The 27,303-nt window shown below is 34.8% G+C and overlaps 1 protein-coding gene across 10 annotated transcripts in view; it reads right to left on the bottom strand.

The window, feature by feature from the left end:
• Positions 1-27,303, bottom strand: part of MED13L (mediator complex subunit 13L) — a 297,294-nt gene that overhangs the window by 117,731 nt on the left and 152,260 nt on the right. For 6 of the 10 annotated variants that reach the window (XM_089894207.1, XM_022598127.2, XM_022598128.3 and 3 more), the window contains 2 exons: positions 18,640-18,724; positions 7,048-7,131 (listed from right to left, as the gene is read on the bottom strand). In XM_089894207.1, coding sequence (XP_089750333.1) covers positions 7,048-7,131; positions 18,640-18,724 — 169 coding nt within the window. Of the gene's footprint in view, positions 1-7,047; positions 7,132-18,639; positions 18,725-19,739; positions 27,001-27,303 lie in introns of those variants that run through there. The other 4 variants (XM_089894210.1, XM_089894211.1, XM_089894209.1 and 1 more) reach the window with 4 other exon arrangements.

Below are 27,303 nucleotides of genomic sequence, written 5' to 3'. Positions count from 1 at the left end.
AGTACAATTTTCTCATTCAGTGAAACTTACCTTCTACAGTCTTTTATTTTTTAAAAATTCATCTAACATAGAAATACTTTAGTCAACTGTCTTCAGTTATACATACTAAGACGTTCCTTTGTTTTCTTAGATTCTCAGTACCAGATAAACTCTGTAAACAACACTGGTCAATTTCAGTGATACATAATAATCCTTCAAATGTTCCCCAACAATGCTCCCTCTTCTGTGTGCAACCAATTAGAGAGCCCTCCTTTCTATGAGGCCTGTTAAGATCTCAAAATGTGTTGAGTCTGCTTCCACTAGCAGAATTGCAATTCATGGGCTAGCAATGGGGGACAAAGTCCAACAGGGTATATAACGTATGCTTTCTACTAGGGAATACTTGAATTAAAGTAACCATCATAAAGAGCCCAACTGCTCAAACTTGAAACTTGAACAAACCATTCAATAAGAAATAATACTGAGGAAAAACTCATGCAAAACTGACAATTATAAGAAACAAGGATTTTAACCCATTTATAAAAGATAATATTTTAAAGGATCATCTTTTAAAATAAGAATGATAAAGAGAATGTTGTCTTAATGACATCACTCAATATTTTGTTTTACATTAAATGAGTTTTAAGACCTCATTTTTTACTTTGATCCTAGAAAACTAAATAGATTTACAACAGAAAGAAGTTCCATTCAGTTCCTCCAAACCTGTAATATCCTTTGTACTAGGGATTGTAATAGATGCTGAATAGAATAAAAGGAGAAATAATGATGTATAGTAAACACCAAAATAAGTATGATTCTGTTTTAAAGATTCAATTTAGGAATAATGAAGGAATGGGAAAAGGAGGAAGGAGAGTAAATTCTCATCTTCCTTAGTACAAATTCAAGAGAAAAATAAAATTTTTAAAATAATAAAATAAAATTCAAAAGAACAGTAAAAACATACTATTGATAAATATAGAGGTAAAATGTCAGAAACAAACAGCTAGAAAAGATGCCTCAGGGGAGCAGCTCAAAGAGGAGAGATCAAAGTTAACTTGCCAGGGAAGACAGAAAGAGTGGGGGAAAAAAAAACACGAACAAAAGAGAAAAGGAGTTTAGACTATGCTAGGAATTGTGAAGGGCAACTATGGCTAGACAAAAGGCTTCGACTGGGGAACAGGAATGCCCGATAAAGTTCGGGTAACATCCTAAACACTGACGCCACATTATGTTCTTATGTGGGAGAGTGCTTCACCAAAAGTAGACTAACAGAAGGATACACAGAGCAGAGGGATTAGAAACATAAGCAGTTTGAAGTCAGAAGACCCAGACAGGCAGAAGACTGTAACAACAGACCAGATATGAACATTATAACAAAGAGGAAGCTTCACAGTTACATAATTTAGTATTTCATCTTAGCACTCACAGCGTTCTATATTCTTTAGCCATAAATATTAAGTTATAACAATACTTCGAACTTACACAACTATTAATAAAACTCTACATGAAGTACACTGTCACTCTCTCCTGTCAGGTTCTCAGATAGGAATTTAATACTTTCTAAGAACCACTCTTAATAAATCTTTATTTTTATAATATCCTCTAACACTCCAAAAACATCAAAGAAGTAAACCAAATACTTATAAAGTACATTATGTACTTTCTGGAGACATGCCTAGATTCTACAATTTCCCTAGAATCAGAGAATCGAAAAACTGAAAATTATTTTAGAAATGATAAATGCTAAAACTAAAGTCCAGAGGGATTCAGTAAGTCCCACAAAGTCAGACAGTTAATGGAAGATCATCCATATTTCTAGATGGACCGGTGATCAAGGAGAGCTCTGTTTCCAGCTTAGTTTCAGTCCTCTAGGAGGAATTACAACAATGATATTCACAAAACCTCTCTAGTATATATATACATTTTTAAAATAAATGTATTTATTTTTGGCTGCGTTGAGTCTTCGTTGCTGCGCGCGGGCCTTCTCTAGTTGTGGCAAGCGGGGGCCACTCTTCGTTGTGGTGCACGGGCTTCCCACTGTGGTGGCCTCTCCTGCTGTGGAGCACGGGCTCCAGGCACGCGGGCTCAGTAGTTGTGGCTCGTGGGCTCCAGAGCGCAGGCTCAGCAGTTTTGGCGCATGGGCTTAGCTGCTTCGTGGCATGTGGGATCTTCTCGGAACAGGGCTCGAATCCGTGTCCCCTGCATTGGCAGGCGGATTCTTAACCACTGTGCCATCAGGGAAGCCCGATATATACATTTTTTAAAGGTGTACCTCTTACTGTAAGGTGTTTAAAATCCTTTTTGAAACTGACAGTATATATTTAAACTGTGAAAATAAATTATTGATATTCAGGATATAAGTTTTTATTGTGTACTTTTTAGACTGCTAATAGGACAAAAAACAAAAACTAACAGTGATAATTGCCTTTCAGTTATTAAGAAAAAAAGTAATTTTTAAAAAGTAAACAAGCTACCTCTGGTTGAGCTGGTCTTTCAATTTGACACTCTATGCATAATGTGTGAAAGTACAAAGCAGAGTGCCTGGTACATGAAAGATACTTCTAAAAACAAAAGACAGTACCACTTAGTTTTATCATAGGCTCTTATTAAAAGTTTGTCTCCTCCCTTCCTAGATCCAACAGTTTTCTACTTTGCAGCTACTTATAACAAAATATAATAAGAAGTCTACGTTCCTATCTTCATTTCAACTGCCATTTGTAACTCAGGCTACTGCAACCTGAAATTCACTACTGCAACCTGGAATTGACTACTGCACTGAAACGGCTCATGTTATGTCCATCATGGCTGCATAACTGCCCTTTAGAGTGTATTTTATATGGTCTCTCTGGTAGACACAGCTGATTAATCTTGAAACTTTAAAAATTCATGGTTTTGGTGACACCGATCCTCCTGGTTCTCATTTCTCACTGACCTTTCCTAGTCTCCTTTATGTACTCCTTTTTCTCTACCCATCCTGTAAATGTAGATGCTCCCCAGGACTCTAACCTCACTGTCTTCTCACTTTTCACACAATTCTCAAATTCAAGTGACGAAATACACAGAACCTTTTGGTATATCTTCCATCAAATAAACCAGCAGAAAATGACTACATTATTTTATAGATCCACCAAAAACAGACAAAAAATATGGTAAAACTATTATGTTGATTAATAAATCCAAGTTGTCCCATTACTTTTATTTATGAATTTCCCATTGGCTAGTCCCTGTTAAAGGTACCACATCACTAATGACCTTAATTTTTCTGGACAGTAATAAGAGATTCCCTTTATCTTTCACACTGTAAGTAATTGTTTACATGTCTGTCTACCCTCTAATGAGAGACCCCTTTCCCTGACTTTTCATCTTTGCACCTCAAGAAGGAAACACAGATGACTGGGCTATAATATAAGGGAAGTACAGGAAAGAGGAGGATGGGAAAGAAAACAAGAAGAGGTGAAGCGATAGGGGAGGGTGAGGAAAAAGAGGGAATGAAAGTTTTAAAGTGCTAAAAAATATTCTCCTACATCAAAATATTTCATCTTGTTACACAAAAACTGATTTTTGCTACTAAAACCAAAAGACAAGGGCATCTCTTGCACATTAGGCAGTGTGAGAACATAAAAAAAGAAGTTAAAGAAATAATCTCAGGCTTAAGAGTCAAGAAAATATCCAGATGAAATGACACAAAAGCACCCAAAGTAATATACTTCCCATCGTGTATGTGCGTGTGCATCTGTTAACAGCACACACAAAAATAATGAGAATAGTTGAAAACATGTGAGGCTATTTGGAGTATCACCCCAGAGTGGCGCAGGTTTGCTCACAAGGAAGAAATGGTGAATTAATTCAGAAAATGCACTGGCAAGTTGGTATTTGTGTTAACTCAGCTACTGTACACCTGATACTAGGAAAGATCAAAGGTCCAAACTGTTATTGGGGGCAATCAATTATTTTGCTAAAATTGGCACTCAAAGACTAAGGAATTATAAACTTCAAATTCTGTGGTAGTCAAATGTGGGTTGAAACTAGACTAAATTAGAAAATAAACACCTTTCCAATAGAAAGAAACTCCATCATTGGAACAATTTCTAAATTATTTTAAAAGAACGTATTTTTTTACTGGTTTGTTTTTAAGAATATTCTGAAAGCAAAGGCTTTTTCAAGTTCAACATACCTTAGAAATCAGAAATTTTGTATGCTTGATGTTAGTTGCCACAACTCTTTAGGACAAAGCCAAGTTCTCTTTCCTACTTATTATATTCCCAAGGATGAGTAACAAAAGATATGCTACTATAGCAAAAAACCGATATAAATTTCTTTTATCTTTTTGAAACTGCCTGGTCAAATTTCTATAAATATCCCAAACTTCATCTCATATCTAACACTGAGAACTCTTTTAGTCCACCAGCAAATGATTTAGTTTTGCTATCAATATGGAGAGAAACGATAGCTCAAAAAATAATATGCTATTAATCGAACAGGTGAAACCTAATCATCAATATATTCATTTGTCGCCACTATTAGAATTACTTTAGCTTACATAAAATAGTGTGTTAGATCGTCTTTTTAATCTATTGAAAAGAAGTATCTATAGGCTAATATCATTACTTTAAAAGTGTATTCCTTTTATCTAGGTCTAATGGTATCAAATAAGAGAATTCCTAAAAATATTAATGTGTATATACAATGTGTTTAACACTGGGCAGCAAATTTTCCTCTCCCCTGGTTACTAAATTGGTATGTACTAAAAAAAAAAAAAAAAAAAGCTTCAAGAAGATTAATTTGTTCTTGCTTTTTCTCAACTAAATTATAAACTAGCCACATAAATTAACTCATTTAATCTTCACAATAACCCTCTAAGATACTAATTATTATCAATTCAATAACAGCAAAAATAAAAGTTCACCCCAGAAAAATTAAACAACTTTTCTAAAAGCAAATAACTTGTAAAGAGAGGTACGGGATGTGATCCCAACTCTTCTTATTCTAAATGCCCTCCTCTACAGGGCCACTCTGTCCATCCAAAATGACTTAAGCACTGAGATCCTGTTTCAACATCCAACAAGATGCTCTATTTTCCACTCAGAGAATGAGTGGAAAAGTCATTACACCTAATAAAGTTTTATTATAGCAAATGCCGAATTTTTAAATTGAATCTTTGCTTTAAAATGTTTTCTAATTGTTAAAGTCTTCTAAAATAGTTTTTTTAATCAATATTTCTACACTACAAGAAAACGAAGTTCCACGAGGTTCAACCACAAATATAAAGTCTTAAAAATAATAAAATAACTTAATTACATTCCTCAGAAATCAACAGCCTCCCAGTTTTACACAAAATCAAATATCCAAATATATTACATGTATTATTTACATCTGGCTTGCTTAAGTTAGGAAGACTCTGAGTATCTAAATAAAGTATAAAGATATACAAGCTATACAAAGATCATTAAGCACATCTGACTTTTAAACATTATTTTTTACATTAAAATACTAATTGCTACTCCTTCAATCCCTTTTTTATTTCTACGTTTCTTCTTCATCCCCAAATTCCTCTCAAATCATCACACAAACATCTATACCTATTGATCAAAAGTTTTAGGACTGGCTCAGTCAATTCATCAGTGACCAGCTGTGAGAATGCACACCACGCATGGAGAGGCACACTAGGAATGGCAAAGAAGAACAATGTACTAAAGCAAATCCATATATAACCATTCAGACTCCTCGACAATGAAAGCCCAAACTTTAACCAGTAGGAAAATCTAAGTCCTCTGTAAATTTTAGGAAAATGCTAAGATGAATTATGTCCATGAAACATTCATTAGTTAGACCAAATCGATAAAAATAAAAGGAAAAAAAAAGTTCCTCTCCATCAATCAAAGCATCTGTAAACAGAATCACACCCATGCACACTAGTACCTTTTTCTAAAATCTGTATTATCCTTTTCAGGCAAACTTTGATACACATAATACCTACTGTCTACTTAAATATAATTTTTAATAAATCCTAAATGTACTAAAAAGGGGGAAATATTTCAAGGAAGTTCATGGTGATTTGGGGGGGAAAAAAAAAAAAGCCAGGCCCTAATTTATCTGATTTGAAAAAAGAAATCCCAATTTTCATAAATTAGATTTAGTTAATGAGGAAGTGGTTACATTGCTCAGAAATCACTTCATCAAAGCTTTAACACAACCACTTCATCAAAGCTTTGAGACACACAGGCTGGAGAGAAGGCTGCTATTAAATCTCTTACAGGAAGAAGTCGCAGAAGTAGCCAGCTGAAATTCTGGCCAGCTCTCCAAAAGATCTAATCTACCACATAAGGTTTCAAGAGCACCTGTCTGCAGCCAGAAGCTGGGACCCTTAGCTTAGGGCAAGTTCATGGATAGTAAAATAGAATCAAGATTGTGTACCCAGCTCTACAAAAAAAGAAATAGTCACCAACTTCCAATTAAATCTACACTGTGTTCAAAGGAAAGTGAGATAAATATTAGATTTTGATGGTTTTCATTTTTGATTTTGGCTTGATTGATCTAAAACTCCGTATTTGTTTAGTATCAAAGGCTGCCTTTAAAGCCATGCATATAATAAATGATGGTTAAAAGCTTAGGATTATTTAGAGAAGTAATTCCCAGTTCTGGTTTGACAACTGCCAAGGATGTGTTGACTGACTTTTAAGGGGCATCAAACAATTCTACAAAAACTGTCACCATTTGAATTCACTCGACTGTTGATTTAAAGTTATGCCACATAACACTATAAGGAAGAAAGATAAATTAGAATAATGAAAATAACAAAATAGAGTAATTCAATTCCAAATAGTGTGGTTATAAGGGACTTAGACATGGGTTACTGATAATCATTTTTCTAGTCAAGATTTAATATTCCACAAAAATTTAATAATAGAGTATTTAATAAAATGTGATCCAGGAATCTATTTCAAACATCTAAACTACTAACATTATTGGAAAATAAATAAAAGCTACTTCCTCCATTCACCTCTTCCCCAAAGATAGCTGTGGTCAAGCAAAAGAAACCAAAAACCCAAAAGAATTCTAAAGACTCACCTTTTGTTGACCGGCTTTTCATCTTTTTCATAGGGCCGGACAAACCACTTCCCAATCCTAACGAAGTTCTTATCCATTAGGCACCTACAATAATTACATCAAGAATACAGTTTCAATAACAAATTAGCAAGTCGCTGAATTAATAATCACAGATAAGATCCACCACTGAAAATAAAAACATCACCAATTAAACTGTCAAAATGTTTTCCTAGTACTTAAAATTCTTACACTATACTTACTGAAAGAATTTTCTGACTTTGGGTATAGATTTTTATTATGTATTATTCTTATACATGTAAAAAAAAATCAGAATTAATTGGTTGATATATTCCTGAAACATCTTACACTTTTGAATTGCTTCAAATCCAATCACACTTCTATATTAACTTTTGTGTGATCAAGAATGTTGGGAATATAGGCAGCATTTCTTAAGAGTACTTCAGAGATATTCTTCCAAGCCACTGACACCCTTTTTGCAAGTTTTAATACTGGATCTTTCTTGCTTGGTGTGTGGTAGTCAATTCTTTAGCAGGGATTTCGGTAATAAAAGCATAGCACAGCCTCTTCTAATTAGGTATTTTCCTTTTGTAGACATGGTAAAGCACTTGATTATGGCTTTGCAAAAAAATGAGGAACTGCAGTCATTTCTTCAGTAATGAATATTTTGCTTTCTTCATATCTAAATTGTGCCCCGCTTCTGTTTTCATGCCGTTTTGTGTACATTGTTTTCCCGTGTCAAATCACAGGGTGCTCTTTCTGAAGACATGTTAATGGCAACTGAACTCAACTCATATAATACCCAAGGTGCACACAATTCAGCTGAAGTGACAACAATATAAGTAGCTATGCTCAAGTTCACTAGAGTACAGGCAGATGACAACTATATCATAACTCCAGTCAATTGTGAGATGCCATCATTTGTAAAGAGCATCCCTAATTTTAACAATATAAAAATGTGGGAGAAAATGTGCATTTTGAAACTGATGAAATACAGTAATCTCTAATACTATTCAATGAAATGATACATATTTTGTAAGAAAACCTGTCAGAAAGGTGGATATAATTCTTCCATACAAGGTTCTACCTACCAGCAAAAGAGCAGCACAGCAATTCTTTGTTGAATATTCAGGTAATTCTGCACGTGGCTTTTGGCTCTGTAATTTCCACTCCATCAAGGAGGATGGAAACAATTCAAGCCTTCGCCCAAATCATTACAGATTTGCATTAGTAAATGGCAATAGTTTCTGCTGGCCACAATGTAACTCCCTATGGGCAGAGCCAATCTAAAGCAGTGTCTCATCAAAAAGTCACTTGCTTCAACTAGTTTTATTTTGAAAATGAACTTCTACAACAATCTTCCTTGCTCACAATGAAAAAAAAAAATCATATTCAAAGTAACCAGTCTGTTTTCCTAGGATGATAAGTGAACTTGCTTTTTAGGGTTAAAGACTATATGACTCCATTAAAGTTAGAATAGAAAATATGGAATACACAATAAGGTGAAAGTGCTCAAGAAGCAAAACTGAAAAATAAAATCGCCACAGTTTATTCCCTAGTTAAGGGACTTAACTGTGTTTTTTAGGTAGACTACATATATACTGTCACATTTCCTCAGTTCTTTACTCATTTTTAAAGCCCAGATCTATCTTGTAATTGATTAATGTTTCTTTATTCTCCAAAAGCTGTTATTAAATTGAAGGTGTATCTTAAAATCAAAAATGCTTAGAATGAAAGCAATAGGACATGTACAGAATCACATCAAACATTAAACAATGTCTTCTACTGACCCACATCTTCACTTAAATAAATACCACTTCATTATCTCATAAGTCTTGAAGGTCAGAATTCAAAAGAATCATTTATTCAACAACAGAGAAAACATGAATTTACAGGTTATGAATAGAAAAAACTTCAAGGCTTTAGACAGTATAATATGAAAGAAAAACATAAAATATTTCTGATCAAAGAGGACAATGTACAAAGTTTGGTTCAAAACCCTTGCCCTTCTATGAAGTAAAACCCACAAATTCTATTTACTGTTTTCATTCCAGAACAAATGAGGGATTGGAGTGGAAGAGCAGCAGTGCACAGCCAAGACCACTCAAGGACAATGGCAAAAGGCAAAAAGCTAATGAAAATGCTGGGAGCCTAACTCTCTGTGCTAATGTATCTCCTGGAGTTTCCACTACAGATCATATTTCTTTGTCAGGCAAAGTCAACAAAAGGTTATTATCACTAATACACAAAACAGCCATGGAAACTACTGATTCTTCAATCCAAAATCATCTGGTTCCAAATGAGAGTCATGAATGATTTACGTGATTTTCAACCACTAATCAGCTTCTATGTGATCAGTGATTTCCCTCTCACTGAAAGGAAAACATGAAAACACACAATTGCACTGAATGAGCAGTGTTTTTAACACAGTTTGGATTTGCAACTGACTTATTTCTGCATAAGGGAGTCGTCAAAAGTCATACTGTCACCAGTGATGTGGCAGAAAGTTAGCAAAGTCACCAAGTACCTCAGAGAAGGTTGGGACCAAATTAATGAAGACGCTGAATGTGCCCCCTTTCTCTGCCCTGACCTGCAACTCAATAGAGAATTAAAGAATTGCTGAGTTAGATGTAGATATGGTTAAGTATGAAGGCAAAGTTTCTTTTTACTCAAAAACAGGTAAAAAGAACTCAGCAACTATCACCATCAATTTTTACACTCCTCAGTCTCTTAAATCTCAACTGTGGCTGGTCCAAAAGAGAAACTCTCTGCCTCTCCCTCTCTCTCTCTCTCTTTCTCTCTCCCTCTCTCTCTCTCTCTCTCTCTCTTTCTCCCTCTCTCTCTCTCTCTCTCTCACACACACACACACACACACACACAGATACACACACACACGTATACAGATACACATGGAGCCTCCAAGACTAAGCAATACAGAAAGTATTTCCATCTGGTGTTTTGTCCTTTAAGTTACGAGAAGAAATGTGATGAGACGTGGCTTTGCTAAGAAAGACAGTTCTACCACCTGATTGATACCTGGGACTGTGCTGGCTCAGGAGCAGATAATATATTGTGGTACTAATAAGCTCTTGGTTCTCAATCATTCTGGGGTCATGATTCTATGTTTAAAAAAAATCTAATGAAAGTTATTATAGACTCTTTCTCAAAAAACTCAAGGAAAAGCAAAATACTACATACAATTCCATAGTGTTGATGAACTCTGAAGCAGATCCTAGAGTGAGAACTTCTGTACTAAACACTACCATTAATCACTACTAACCCTGCTCTGGCCTAGAATCCCTGCCTATCCCATTATATCCCTTCCTCCTCTATTTAATTCTATTCATCCTTTCTGTCCCAGATCAGCAAAGCATTCTAACATCTACAACTCTGTACTTTCTCCACTGAGTTGTAATGAATCATTTCTGTGGCTCTTTTCTCCCAAGAGGCTATGAGCAATTTGGGGGCAGACACAGTTATCTACCTTATTTACTGGCAATATTCAACAAATATTTAAGTGCCTATTATGTAATATGCTTTATGTTCTGCTCTAAAGTAATAGGTCTTCAATAAATATCTGAGAAATGAATGCTATTATACACCAATGAGTATTTTCCTATTTGCAGTATAATACTGTTACCCTTCTTGTTTGTAACCACTAATCATGGCCAGACTCACACTGCTATTTGAATTTTCTTGTGTGCATGTGTTTGAGGTAGAAAAAAATTATGTATTTCATTTCTTTATAGTCCATCACCACTCACTCCAGACTAAAATCATAGTAGATATACTCAACGTGTGGAAATTCACATAGGTGTTAAAAAACTTTAGGAAGGGAGACTTCCCTGGTGGCGCAGTGGTTAATAATCCGGCTACCAATGCAGGGGACACTGGTTGGAGCCCTGGTCCAGGAAGATCCCACATGCCGCAGAGCAACAAAGCCCGTGTGCCACAACTACTGAGCCTGCGCTCTAGAGCCCCCGAGTCACAACTACTAAGTGCGCGTGACACAACTACTGAAGCCCGGGCGCCTAGAGCCCATGCTCCACAACAAGAGAACCCACCGCAAGGAGAAGCCCATGCGCCGCAGTGAAGACTAGTCTCCGCTCACCGCAACTAGAGAAAGCCGTGTGCAGCAACAAAGACCCAACGCAGCCAAAAATAAACAGAATAGAAGAGAAGAGAAGAGAACACAATAGAATAGAATAAATGTTTAGGAAGACTGGCACTACTGCCCATGTTTTAATTATACTTGAAGAACAAAGTTAAGCAAATCTTTTTAAGAGAGAGGATGCTAAGGTATAAAAACTACAGAATATCAGAAATATAATTTCCCTATTTTATAACTCTATCAACCTTTATTTTACTGTTTTTGAGGGACAAAATTTATATTTAAGTTGATAAATATATAAACCTAGCAGACAAACTTCATCTGCCAAAAAGTGCTTTAAATCAACATCACAAATAGTGCTAAGACTATGTACCAGTTAACCCTGGCTGTCCACTCAGTAATGCCAAGCATTGTTATTGAGATTTTCAAAATTACCTTACTATTAAGATACGACAAAATTCTGTAAAGTAGTTCAATATTATCTTTAAAGATCACAATGTGATTTCAGATTTATAAAATGTTTTGTAAGCAACAGTTCTAGGTAAATATTCCTCTTATAGAAATAATTCCAAGCCCCCTACTACCTCCCTAAAAAATCACTGTTTCAAGAAGAAAGGAAACAAACACGTGCTGAAAAATAAAAAAGAAATCAGGTTGTGTGTGTGTACATGTTTCTGTGTCATGCCCAACAGCTCTAAATAATTAACTACAAGAACAACTTGACTCTGAAGCTGGCAAGCCCCAATCTCTAACCCCAAAGCCATGGGCTGACCTGACCTAAGTTTACAAGAGCCACAGCTGCAGCCGCAGCATAAATCAGCAAGCCATTTCGCAGACGGGATAGTTGGGAGGTTTAGAAGGGAGCCACCACTGGCTTGGCTCTTCTGCGCCCCTCATATTACACAGGTGTGACAGTTTTCATAGATTTAAAAAGTCCAAGGATAGTGTTCCTCTACCGCATCCTCAACTAAACCGCCCCTCAGTGTTATCTACTTACAGAGCTACTTAGATAGACTAAATTTTATATAACTTCGTACCAGAACATCCTCACCAGCATCAAAATCTTCCAATTTACAACAAACGTGTATGAAGTCTCCTCCCAAGAAACTGCAGTGCTCTCAATTCCCAACTAAAAACAAAAAAAACGCAAAAAAAACCCAACCCGTATAATTTAAGGCTGAAGAAACCTTTTTCAACTAATCCCTTCTATCTTCATTACTTCGGATTCCTACTGTGCCCTAGTGGATGCTGTCTCCTCTGGCCAAGTAATTCCTATTATTTCCACCCTCTCCAAAATCTCTGCAAGGCTAAGGTCTTTTGTAGGACTAGCCTCACCTGAAACATCCATTTGACTTTCAAACATTTAGTGTCTAATCCCACTCTCTAACCACACTAATAATAATAATAAATTTAAAGTCTTAATCCTTTCCCAGTCCTAAAAATATTAATAGATGAAATAATTAGTCTTAGGGTGAACATGTTTTTCTCTAGACATTTACAATTAGATATATGCTTTCATTCACTTGTGTCTACAATGTCTGTAGTGTCCCTTCCTTTAATGCACATGCCCCTTAGGTCTAAAGGCTCATTTTTCTACTTCTTTTAAAGAACTGCACACTGTAGCAATTTAACAAAACGGGAATTTATTAATTACTCATTTCCAGCTCCTCTAATCACCTTATTTACCAAAGGATCCTCAATGTTGCAGTATCACATAACCATTTCTTCAACTAGGGCTATACTCTATCACCGTTCTCTAATGAATATATTCGTCGCCTTGAAATCCTTGAACCACCACATCCAAGGACCTTGCTCCTTTGCCCTCTGATAATCACCTCTGTTGGATCACAATACCACAGGGCATTGAAAGCTACTAATTTACAAATATAATATTACTGTTATCATATAATTCCAATTTTCTCCATGCTATTTTTACTGTACTTTTCCAAATTATCTTCACTCTGAACACCAACTCTTGGCAAATAAGAAGCTCTGAGCCAAGGCAATTTTACAGCTGTGTTATAAACTACCATGGGTGAATAGGCTGACAATCCATTAGGAAAGCAGCACCAATGGACTACTCCAAAGAGCCATTATGTTTTACAAATATCAAATACCCATAGATTAAAGTCTCCCTAAGTAAGCATGGACCGGACAGAGCATAACAGCTTCAAGAGACCCATGTAATCTTCCATTGTGTGCAAAGCAATGATTTGCATTTTAGAGGGGGGAAAAAAAAACACAACAAAACCTTTCCATCAAAATCAGCTGTGTTTAATTTTAAAAACTTAAGAAAATTATAATTAAAGTATACTACCACACATAATAACAATTTGACAGCATTATGGCAGACATTTTAAGTATTTCTTCAAAGCTACAAAAGCAAGATTTTCATAAGTCCCATATGTGGTGCAAATCACTGAAGCATTAATAAAAACTCTGGGTGATATGAACTGCACACATTTCCTGGATTTGTTTTAAAGCTTTTCAACCAAATGTTTTACTTTATTTAAATAGTTACATGAGAAGGATATGGTATATTATGAAAACTATACAAATTATAATAACATAAGAGTAATAGCCATTAAATCTGCAATGTTAAAAATGCCAAATGAAATTTCTGAAAAAACCTGCAGGTTTTTGTTTTCCAAATTCTATTCACAGCAAAGTGCTTTTCCATTACTGAGTGTGAGACAACCTAAACTTAAAATACAAAGTGTAGCCTTTGACAAGTTCATTAGAAAAACATACAAAATCCCATGAAATTGCAAAGACTGATGAAGAACAGTCTGAAATAGAGCATTATTTTTAAAAAGAGAAAGAGAGAGAAAGCAGGCACAAAAGGGTGAAGCGGGGGAGTCAAGTCAAATTAGCAGATTCTATAGAAGTAAAAAACCAAAATGGTATTTTATTATTCTGGTCATTTTGCCAAAAAGGGATAATTGATCATTAAGAAAACAGGAAGCACACTACCTTCTAAGAGAGGAAAAATAACCATGATTGTATGATCTAAAACCATAAGACTTAGAAGGCCTACACACTTTCAGATACTGAAATTGTGACTCAGAAATCACAGGTGAAGAAAATACCGTAAGGAGCCAATATGGCTCAAAGGTTTCAAAAACATGTATAAATACACCGATAATTGTGTCTTAGAAACATATCTGTGTTTTTAGTAATATAAACAGCACCTGTTTGGAGTATAGGTTATTAGAAGAGAGAAGACCTCAATTAAGAGGTATGGTAGATTGTATCCTTTTCCCAAATATGTGCTATCGCTCCCTGTCCCACTGACATCAAGCTTGGCCATGTGACTTTGGTACCTCCCACTGATGGATAATACCTTCTCATCCACTTGACTTTAAGCTTGGTGGTAAATGTCCTGGTCAATGAAATATGAGCAGAGATGGCATGTACCACTTCTGAACAGAGGCTTCAATGAATGCGCTATTATGTATTTTGCCATTGCTCTTTGCTCTTTATCAGGAATCTTTGACAGGGGGTGCCCCAACAGCATAATTCCTGCCTGGAGGTAAGAGGACATAGAGCAGTGCTGCAGTAAATGACTCACAATGGTCAGCAGCATGAGCAAGAAATGAACCTCAACTGTCAAAAGACAGTAAGAGCTTTCAGGGTCTTTTGTTACTGCAGCATAACTGAGTCTAACCTGATTGATTAAAGAGGCCAGTGCAATACTTCGTGAAACACTTATGAAGTTTTAAAGTAGGTCAGTGGCAATCAAAATGAAGAGAACTGAACTGACTAGAGGAATATCTGGTAGGCTGGAGGAAAGCGGTGAGGATATATAATAAGAATATATAAGGATATATAGTAATATATAGTAAGAACCACAAACAAGGAAAAATAAATAACTTAGGGGACCAAGATAGTAAACAGGCCACCCCATGGAAGTAGGATTAGATGAATTATATATGACCCCCAAAGAACAGAATCAAGGTAAAGAAAAGAAAACTACAGGGAGACAGACTTCTGCTCAGCATAAGAAAGACTTTCTAACAGTGAGTATTCTCAGAAGATGAAAAGAACTTTGGAAAGTTCGGCTCACATAATCAGAAGTATTCAAGGAAAGGATGGAGGACCACATAAAAAGGATATTATATTTAGAATGGTATTCCAGAATTAGCTGGGTAAACAGACTGACTTTTAATGTTGTATCCAACCTTGGAAATAGTAATATCAATACTTCTGTTAGCGAAACTAAGTCAATCTTATCTAAATAGAAATGCAAAGACATAACAGAAAATTGCTGAGAGTAAGATAGTAAACTGTATTTCAATAAATTTAGGTTGTAAACAGATAAGTAAGTTACAGCAAGTGCTCTAAGCTATGAGAAGAACAAAAGGGCAAGCATGTATTAGCCAACCCAGTTTCTGTTGACAATGAATAAAGAGAGCTAAAAACAATCATGTAAAATGCTTCCCTGGCTCATGAGTAGGGTAATTTTCATTCATATAACACAGTTACTTAAAGTTTGATGAAAAGACAATATTATTTTAAAGGACAAAAGAACTAATAAAAATTTTCAAAAGAATCTCAACTCATCCATTCTAATAGTAGAAAGGCAGCCGAACAGCTTAATTATTCATTATTTTCTAAAAGAAACACTGTTTTGTTTCAAAATAAACTCCTATAGGAGAATTCAAATTAAAATATGCAAAATAATAATTTATGGGGAAAAGGAATTAATAATTATTGAAAATAGGTCAAGTATTATGTGGCAGGCATCATATACAACATCTAACAAAAGCTCAAGATGCATAGTATCCTACATTTAATTTAAAGGGCATTAACTAAGACTTTGTGAGGTTAGGGCAACTGTCCAAATAACAGACCCTGAAATCAAACCAAGGCCCAACCCAAAGTTCTTCTGAACTATCTCAAGCTTTATTGCATGACATACTGCATATGACACAATTAACTTTCTTATAAAATAATAATTCAATCTGACCTAGACTACAGTTTCTATCATAAATTCTGAATACATGAGCACAGAATGAATTAATTTTCTGCATTTCTCTTTTCTCCCAGTTTTTCTGCTCTTCTAATTTTCTTCCAACAAAGAAACATGCTACCATTTAAAACACAAAATACTAAAAAGAATACAATTCAATCACCAATTCATTAATATTTTTCTGAAAAGAATTATGATATAAAAAACAACACAGTGAGCTACAATTTTTAAAAATATGTACTTTGTTCCATATACATTAAAAAATTATTGGGGCTTCCCTGGTGGCGCAGTGGTTGAGAATCCGCCTGCCAATGCAGGGGACATGGGTTCGAGCCCTGGTCCAGGGAGATCCCACATGCTGCAGAGCAACCAAGCCCATGTGCCACAACAACTGAGCCTGCGCTGTAGAGCCCGCGAGCCACAACTACTGAAGCCCATGCGCCTAGAGCCTGTGCTCCGCAACAAGAGAAGCCACCGCAATGAGAAGCCCGCGCATCACGAGTAGCCCCTGCTCGCCGCAACTAGAGAAAGCCTGCACGCAGAAATCAAGACCCAACGCAGCCAAAAATATAATTAATTAATTTAAAAAATTATGTTAAAAGGACTGTGTTTAAAGGTACATTAATTACTATACAGATATAAGAGCTTTATTCTGGCACAGAACTATGGAAATAGTAAATTTTCCACATTTTCCTGAAGGGACTTTGTGTATACGTGTGTTTTGCTTTGTTTTGCAATGGGAGAAAGAACTGCCAAATATCTGGAATATTTAAGAGTACTCAACTCTTAAAATCAATGCTTCTAAAATATACTGCCTTAGTAACAGATAGCCTCTAGGTCTACTCCAAATCACAGAAGCAGGAACAAAAGTTCAGAATGAAAAATAGATAAATTTGGTGGGAAAGGTCTTTCTTAGTGACTTAAATTATGACAACTTATTAACTGTAACTTAAGAATCCTAAGCAGTGATATTACCCTAGATAATAGCTTGGATAAGAAACTTAAAGGTACTAGAATGTCCTTCCAGTTTTGATCACCTAAAAGAACTATATATAAACTCAGGGAAGGAAGTACAAAGTTTTTCCCATAGACATTCTTAAATAATCCATTCTTTCTCATCTATGCCTCCGCTTAAAACACCATCCAGAGCCTGGGACATATTGTTATGCCAGCAAGGAAGGAGGTGCTCAAACAATGATGAGGACAGGTCAAAAAACCACAGGAGCCCTCATGAAGGGGCTTCCCTCCGGCCGAATCTGCAAGTACTTAGGCATCAAATTAAATGATAGTGATAAATTATAATTCACTGAGTAGAACAGGAATCCCTCTTTTCCAAATTTATATAGATAGAAAGATTAAGGGAGAAAGAGAAATACATAATCAATCCATGGCAGAAACTGAAAATCTTTTCCTTACAAAAGAATGCCAACAAATAGAAGGAATGGTGACATTACAGTCATACAAGTAATAACTGATATAGACAAGGACCACCAATAGAAGCTTAACCAAGTGACTCAGAATTTCATAACAAATGGGATAATTACACAATCTCATTGGATCTGGCCACAAATTACTTATTAATTTCAAAGACAGAAATAACAAAGATCATAGTTACTTATTAATCTACAGTGGAGAACCTTGGCAGAACATGACTCACAAGAGGGATCAATGTTAATAATCGTCAATAATGAGAGGCTCAACAAATGGGCCTCCTCTTTCGATACACTGAGAAGGACACAACATGATTTCTATGGTACTCCTATTGAAGAAGCATAAACTAAATCTAATCATGAGGAAACTATCTCAAATTGAGGTACATTATATAAAACATATGGCCTTAACTCATCCAAAATGTCAATGTTGAGAAAGAAAAAGAAAGGTTAAGGAACCCTTCTAGATTTAAAATGACATGAGAACTAAATAATAATGCATGATTACAGACTAATCTTGGGGGAGGGAAGTTAAGCTAAAAAAAACGTAACTGGGACAAATGGGAACATCTGAGTTGAACTACGGATTAGATAATGGCATTTTATCAAGGTTTTATTTCCCAATTTTCATAATTGTACTGGGCTTATAGGAGAGGATGTCCTTGTCCTCAGGAAACGTACACCTAAATACTTCGGAGTTACAGAAAAAGAATCTCAAGTGTGTAAATGACTCTCAGGCGTTTAAGGGAATAAATCTGAATGCGCACACATGCACACACGATTCACACTGGGTGCAAAAGCAGGGTGGGTGAGAGGGTGAGGAATCACACAAATTATAAAGCAAACTGGGCAAAAGAAAAACTGTTAGTGAAGCTGTGTGAAAGGATATATGGAGTACTTTGTGCCACTCCTAGAAATTCTCTAAGTTTGAAATTGTATCAATATAAAAAGACAGAAGAGATTTATATACATTTTTATAAAGTTGTATGTGAAAGTGTTTTCAGAATTACAGGAAACCCTCTGAGTATCTAGCATTATACTTGGGTGTGTCAAAACCACCGTGATGATATTCCTTCTCTTACCTTTCTAACAGATTGTGGATCGCTTTGAAGAGCAGCGTCCGACATTCGTAGGAAAGGCCATTTTCCCAGAGTCCTTCTTCCACAACTGAAAATAAAACAAAACAAAGCAAAACAAAAAAATGAACCAGTAAGCAGGGCATCCAAATAAAAATAAAAGAAACTTTAAAAATATTTTTCTAAAGCAAAGTTAATGAGCTAATTTAAGTAGATTAAATCGCACTGAAACACAGAAAAGAAGTTAAATAATTGCCCAAAGTCATAAGATACTTATGTACAGAAGGGAATAATGTGTTTTGATTTTAAAGTTATTGAAATATAGGCATGTTACAATCCCCCCCACATAAAGGTCTTACCAACCTGCCTCTTCAAAGTTTGAAATCATCCAAAATTCTCAAATTAATCTTTCTACCTAATAATGTCACAAAGACTAATTTTGTTAAAGTTCTATTTAAAGTAACAAAATGTCACAAATTAATACAAAGGTTACCATATGTATTCTAAGAGAGAAAACCAGGAAAATATATCCAAAAATGACATTACACAAATTTCTTTAAATGTTTTGAAAGCAGTATGTGAATATGATTTTAAGGACATGATTTTAGGGAGAATGTCAGAAAATTAAATCTTAATATAACATCAAATTTATTTCCTGAACTCATGATTTCATTAATGTTTAACATTTGGGGAAGCATCATATTTGCCTTTGAAATATGTTGTAGCATTACTTAAGAGCCACAAGTAACTCTAACACAAGAGAATCCAACAGACTAACAATGCCTCATGTATTCCTAATGTTCTTTTCATATGTAAAAATTATAAAATGCCCTAGAGAAGATAGCTAATTTTCTTCTAAACTATATTAGTTCATTTCAACATAGCAAAAAATTGAAAGGATGCAAACAACATCTGCAGAAGAAAATTTCCTCTGCCTTTTACTTGGTGTCTTGACAGAAGTACTCACCAGAGAAAAATTTGACAGAGAACTGAAACACATGTTAAATCCACAACGCATTTTTAATGCATTTACCACACCAACTGACATCTCAAAATGCATCTCCCCTTATTTTCCAATCAGAAAGAATTCAAAAAAGTATACTTACATTTAAGGGTTTTCTCTACAGGACTTTTTTTAAATGATAAAACTGGATAAATATTTTTTTTCTTGGGATGTCAGATAACTCTTTATCTTCCTGACTATGTGGCTAATCATGACCTACCAAATTTTTCCAAATTAACCTCTTCAGAGACATTTTGTATTATTTATAACTAGAGAAATGGAAATAAAGTACAGCAAATAAACAAACATTCCTGTTATTAATACATTATCTCTGTTCAAGACAAAACATCCAAAAATTTTCTACAGTCCTCTAGAGGCATCATGAATCTCTATTTTCACACATTTATCTTTGGGGTAGAGCTTTCCTGAGTGAGAGAGCAAGCTAACATTTCAATAAAAGGAACATCCCATATTAATTTGCTTTTATTTCCTAATGTACGCTAAAAATTCCTAAAACATCATCAACATTCAAAGTCCAACTCTTCTGAATTACTCTTCAAATCAGTCACCAGTAACAGTTTTTTCTACATATTAGTCTTTTGTGCCATAAAGAGTACTGGTGATGCAGTATTTATGAAAAAAAGTGTCCCATTCGTCTTTCCAAGATTTTCTTCCAAGTTGGTGACACCCATTCTGCATATTAAAAAAAAAAACTTTTATAATTAAAACCTTCAAACATATTTTAATATAGAATAACAGGCCTCAAATAAATTCCTAAACCAAATTATCAACATTGTGTCTGTCATCTGCTTAACCACCCTTTTTTCTTTCTTTCTTTTTGTTTTTCTTTATATATTCTGAGGCAAATCCCACTCCCAAGTACTTCATTATATATCAAATCAGAATCTAAACAAGGTCTATCAATTACCTCTCAATTTATATCTCTTAAGTCTCCATAATTTGCAACAACTCATCTCCTCTTTTCAAACATGGCATTTATTTACTGAAGAAACCAGGTTAGCTGTTTTATAGAATACCTCACATTGTCATCTGATTGTTTCCTCATGATATTATTTTTTAATGTTGGCGCTACTTTGACCTTAACAGAAGATGTCAAAGGAAAGTTCTCAAACAACAGAGCTCTATTTCTTCCTCAAATGATCCTCAAATAATTTGTTAACTGAAATGCTGAAGGATTATAGCTGTCTAGACATGCAATGTGGAATACTAAACAAATGTGAGCATGCACAGGCAATGCCAATTACATCACTGTCTTAAGATACCATTATGATTTTATCCTGATTTTAACAATTTTTAAAATAGGTCTTAGAAATTTTTTCTTGAAAAATAATCTTACAAGAGCAATTACAAAAAACCTACACCTAACATCGTACTTACAGTTAAAACCCTGAATATTTTCCCCTAATATCAAAAACAAAGCAAGGATGTCTGCTCTTACCACTCTTATTCCACATTACAGTGGAGGTCTCAGCCAGTACAAGAAAAAGAAGTACCAGGCATGCTAACCGGAATGGAAGAAATGAAATGATCTTTTTTTTTGCCGATGACATGACTATTAGAAAGTCCTAAAGAATCAACAAAAAAAAAAGCTACTAGAACTAAAACTGAGTTTAAGTCAGTTAAGGTCAACAGATACAAAACAATCATATTTCTATAAACTGTAATGAATAATTAGAAAATTTTAAAAATTTGAGTACCATTTATAATAGCACCAAAACCCATGAAATCCTTGGATCTAAATCTTACAGTTGGGAGACTTACACCAACTGATTTCCAGATTTACTATAAAGCTAGAATAAACAAAACAATATGGTACACTACAGAAAGGACAGATATACAGATCAATAGAACAGAATAGAGAGTCCAGATATAGACCCACAAATATATGGTCAACTGATTTTCAACACAGCTTGCAACGGCAATACAGTGGAGAAAGAACAGTCTTTTCAACAAATGGTGCTGGATTTAATGAATATCCCAATGTAAAAAAATCAGCCTCAAACCCTACCTCTCACACCATACAGAAAACCTCAAAATGGATCATAAAACAAAATGCAAAACCTGAAACTATAAAACTGTGAAAATATAGGAGAAAGCTTTTATAAGCTTAGGTTAACCAAAGACTTCAAAGATATGACACCAAAAGCATGATCCATAAATAAACTGTTAAAAAGAGCTTCATCAGTATGAAGAACTCAGTTCCTTTAAAAAGCACACAAAAGTTACATTAAGCTATGGAGAAGATAAGCCACAGATGGGGGAAAAGCAGTTACAAATCACATATCTGACAAGGACTTGTATTCAGAAGATGCTATTCTTGAAAAAAAAATCCCTAAACAAATTAAAAAAAAAACTTTTAGAGAATGGACAAAAGATTTGAACAGATACTTCACCAAAGAAGATACATGAATGGTAAATAAAAACATGAAAATATGCTCAAAACATCACTAGTCATTAAGGAAATGCAAATTAAAATCACAGTAAGATAACACCCATTATAATGGCTTAAAAGAAAAACTGAAAATACTAAGTGCTAGTGAGCATACAGAGTAACTAGAATTGTCCTATACTGCTAACAGAAATGCAAAATTAGTACAGTCACTGTGGAAAAGTTGACTTTGGCAATTTTTCTAAAGTTAAACATACACTTTACATACAGCCCAGCGATATCCTTCCTAAGTATATATTCAAGTAGAGTAAGAACTTAGGTTCACATGAAAAACTTCAGCAAATGTTTTTACTTGTTTTTTTTTACCCCCCCCATAATTGACAAAAAGTGGAAACAGTTGTCTCTCAACTGGGGAAAGGACAAACAGTGGAAAATCCATATAACGGGATACTATTCAGAAATAAAAGGAACTACTGATACACTCAAACCATGAATGAGTGTCATTATGCTAAGTGAAAAAAGCCACACTCAAAAGACCACATGCTATATGATTTCATGCACATAACATTCCTGCAAAGGTAAATGAGGTAATGTAAACTGCTCAATGGTCTCTAGGGATGGGGGTGGTTGGAGGAGGGCTGATAACAAAGGGACATGAGAAATTGGGGCAAGGGGTGGATGGGGGTTGGGGGGGGGTAGGTTCTAGATTATGCTTACATTGATTTTTTGAAATACATTTTTAGTGCTAAAAATGAGAACAGGGTGTGAATTAAAAGGACTCCTATTCTAAATATGTATTCTAAACATAATTGTTTTTACCCAAAGGATTGGTGTCTATTTGGTTAACCTTCACTCATAAATTATTAAAAGCAAAAAACAAAAAAACAGTTTAAGCAAAAAGAGACCGCAGACCTGACCACAGTGTTCCTCCCCAGCAACACAATATACTGTTATTTACATTATGTACTTTATGTTAATTCCTATAATACAAATAGAACAAAGTAATTCAGGAAAATATTTTTGGTTTTAAATATTAAAAATTAATTTGAAAACGAACCTTTATTAATATAATTAAATAATTAATTAAATTCTTATATCTCCCTCATATAGTATTCAAAAGTTTAGGAAACAATGTAAATGAAAACAAGGAAGAAAGTAATTACATGAAGTAAAACAGATCCCACTACATTAAGCTCTTGTTTAAGAAAAGTAAACTAAAGGTGAAAAAAATAGAAAATTATGAATTATCCTATAAGTTAACCAGTAAAATTTTAAATAAGTCAGTAGAGGTAATTAAAAAGGATACAGTGTTTGGACTTCATATAAACATTAAAATTTCATAAGTTACATATTTTATTAAAGATTTGAAAGCAGTCAGTAATTTACTAGAAGTCAACAACTGTGATCCAAGATTAACCACTCTAATAAATACTATTATTTAAGCTATGGATTTAAGGATAATGCATTAACATGCTAACCCTTTTAATTTACTATCTGTATATAGCAAATAAACTTGTGGAAAGGAATATAAGTCAGACCATGCTTTATTTCTTATCTATTTCACATAAAAAATTTCCAGAAATACAAGAGTGATGTATATTTCAATGAATCTCTAAAATTCCAAAATAAGTTAAATCTAGAATGACATTTTTGGAGTCTAATAATAGATATTTGGCCGATAATCACTGTCCAACAGTTCTTGGCTGTGTTATACTTCAAGCACCAGGACAGAAATTAGGAATGCTCTCAAAAATCAAATAGAGACTTTGAAAACCACTGTGAGGCAAAATTACTTTAAATACTTGGCAGAACTGCTATCAAATGTTTAAAGTCTTTTATTTTAAAACAATAAGAAGAGGGCTTCCCTGGTGGCGCAGTGGTTGAGGGTCTGCCTGCCGATGCAGGGGACACGGGTTCGTGCCCTGGTCCGGGAAGATCCCACACGCTGCGGAGCGGCTGGGCCCGTGAGCCATGGCCCCTGAGCCTGCGCGCCCGGAGCAACGGGAGAGGCCACAACAGTGAGAGGCCCCAACAGTGAGAGGCCCGCGTACCGCAAAAAATAAAAAATAAAAAAAAAATAAATAAAATAATAAGAAGTAAAATAACTTAAACGGTCAAGGTTAGTTTTCTACCCAGAAAACAATCTTTCTCATTTTATAAGGCTTTATGTACCAAGTTTGAACAAAGCACTACATATAAATGGAGGGGAGGGGGAGTGCTACTTTCCACCACAATGCTATGAGACAGAGTAAAGGACACAAAACATTCACTTTTGCCACTTTTGCCACTCAGTACCTGACTTCTTCCCATAGGCAAATTGCCTATTTCATGAGTTCTGGTTGGGGACGAAGATGGTCAGTCACCCTTAACAGGAGATGAAAATGCTGACTCACCTACAATATGGACAAGGATATATCCTAACTACTAGATGCTCCGGCACCATACTTTGACCACGGATCTAGGGACTCAAAAGGGAGTGGATGGAGAGATCTTTCTGTCAGCACTAAAAAGAGAGGCTACAAGATCAAGTTTCCTGAGGTTAAAGTAGCAGAGGTACTGTAGCATCCAGTGCTTGGTGTTGATAGCACCAGTTTCTCATCAGACCAACCTGGAGCACTGACCCTAAAAGTGAATACTCAGTATTCTTTTAACCACCTCCTTTTCTTAGTTTACAACTAAGAACAATGATCAATAGTTTATTCTTATCTCTATTTTATAAATGAAAAAACTAAGGCTTAAAAATCTTAAACTTGCCCAAGGTCACATAATATATTCAAAAATCTAGTTTAAATGTATCTATACTCAACAGCTAACGGGATCAAATGCATTTTATATCTACTTTTATAAGTAGTAAATATACAAATTATTCCATTAATTAAACTCCTCAGGGGAAGCAATTTATTTTCATAACTGCACCGACTAGGACATTTCAGATATTCATAAACCTGTTTTGAACTGACTTGTTATTATGTGTGCACATACTTTTCAAATTTCATTGGAATTAGCTTCAATCTAAAATCTCCTTATATTCAGTAAAGAGGATTAGTAGCAAAGATGGGATTCAAATCCAACTTTTCTGCCTATCGCCCATGCTCTTTCCATTACACCACTTCTCCATAAGGCTTGTGTTGTTAAACTACCCCACCCCCTTTTATTCTTAGGACTGACTAGAAAGGCAACCTTCAACACTTAAATTTCCCCTTGGTTTCACAATTTGCACCTTAAATTTTTGTCTTCTAAATAGCTGCAAAGTAACCTTTTCAAAGGTTAAACAAAACTGAAATCACAGAAACAGGTTTTTTAACTAATTTATCTGATACATCCTCCTCCCAAGGTAAAATGTAAACCAACACTTCATTTGCTTCATACTGAGATTTTTCAGAAAGTATCCTCTTTTGAGGGGGGCGGGGGGAGGGGAGTCAGGGCATAGTTGCTCTAGGTTAAGTTTCTATAAATGACATGAGGCGCATTTACTACTTAATTCTCTATCTCCCTTCCAATGTGGACAGAGAAGAATAACAACTGCCAAGCAAGTTTTACAAGAAGGCCAGCAGGTGCAGGGCCCTATCCTTATGAAACCTACAATCTCCCCAGGGCATAACTGTCTTCATCTTTAAAAGAAAAGAAAAAAGCCTTTCTAATTCTTTTGATCTTTCAAGTTTCAACTTAAATGTTTATCAACTCCTTAAGATTATAAATTAGCAAGAAGACTATCTCTATAGTGTATACTTAGGTATAATGGAAAATTGTTTCTAAAACTTTGTTAATAGTCTCAGGAAATAAAAGCACCAAGAGAAGTAAAATGAATGTACAATAAATGACTGGCAAAACTCAACCAAAATAAATTCCTAAATTAAAACTTTCTCTTGATGTTATGTGGTCAATTATAGCCAGACTGAAACTGAAAAATAAAACTAAGTACTACCACAGCTGCCTACTTAAAAAGAAAAACTATTTTGGCACTAAAGTTACTTCACTTAAATTGCAAAAGCTATAATCAGAATTTGTTTAAATGGCTCTTATTTAACCTTTTTTAATATAGTAATTCTCATAATCAAATATTTAAGCTGCAAAAGTATTATATAAATGTTTTCTTTTAGCAGAGAGACAGTGTTTTAGAAAGGAAAATTTAAATAGCAGTCTAATTACTGCTTAGTTCCCAAATAATTTTTCAAAATCATCACAAATTGTAATACAACTTCTTTCAACTTTGCGAAACATGGCTCCTTGCAGAACTAATAAGCTTCTCTGAAAGAAAAATCAAATAAAAGGTTCAGGAAAAAAAAGTCAATATGGCAAAATATCAAAGCAGCATATACTTCAATGATTTTGTGTTTCCCAGCAGAGATCGTGGAAAGATATCTTTTCCAATTCGAGAAATGAAACTGACATACTTTACTTGAAGGGGAAAAAAATGGGAAGAGGGAGAATGGAATAGGCTAGGGAGGAGCATAAAGATTGTGAAACCTTCAAGAAATTCAAGCTCATGCTTTTAGAATTCAGGTCACCATGCCTTACACAGTTTAAAAGTAGAATTACTTTCAAAGAATACATATTTCCTCTGAGCTATGATACATATTTCCTTTTAATGTATCATATTGCAGCAACAGCTGAAATGAACGTCTAGACATCAAAAACACTTCTTGCTCCCACCTACTGCTTTTTTACCTCAGGCATCAAAACTAATGAAACCTATTATCCAGAACATTGAGTTCAGTAACCACATTGGCCACTGCAAATGCTGGAGGGGGGAGGGACACTTTCAGGGATGGCACTCCTTATTCAGCCATTAAAATTACTGAAAATCAAATTGTACTCCAAACTCCAGAAACACAAATAGATTAAAGCAAGGCATATGAAACGAGGAGATTATTTGCCAGTTAGATTTCAGTGACAAAATGCTAAAGATAATGCAGCTCTGAATCCAGGATTTATAATTTTCCCACTGCCTTTATGTTCAACCTTTATCTGCAATATATAAAGCCCACTAGTTTTGTTATTTTTAACTATTAAATCTACTACCTAGGAATTGTACTAAGCAAATATTATAATAACGTTTATCAATTTATCATTTATCCATTTAATTTTAAGGGTTGCAACAAATTAAATATATAGAGATTTTTGAAGTGTCTGCTTTCTTTTCTTTTTTTTAATTGGGCTATAGTTGATTTACAGTGTCTTCTTAAAACTGACTCACAAAAAAACTGAGTAACAAAGTAGCATAATGCTATGTTAATTCTGAAATACAGCATTATAC

This window comes from Delphinapterus leucas, chromosome 14, assembly GCF_059928025.1.
Source record: "Delphinapterus leucas isolate spDelLeu-1000000601 "Yukka" chromosome 14, BTC_Dleu_Yukka2, whole genome shotgun sequence".
NCBI lineage: Eukaryota > Metazoa > Chordata > Mammalia > Artiodactyla > Monodontidae > Delphinapterus > Delphinapterus leucas.
Note: the sequence above shows the minus strand (reverse complement) of the source record. Positions and strands in the feature narration are given on the sequence as shown.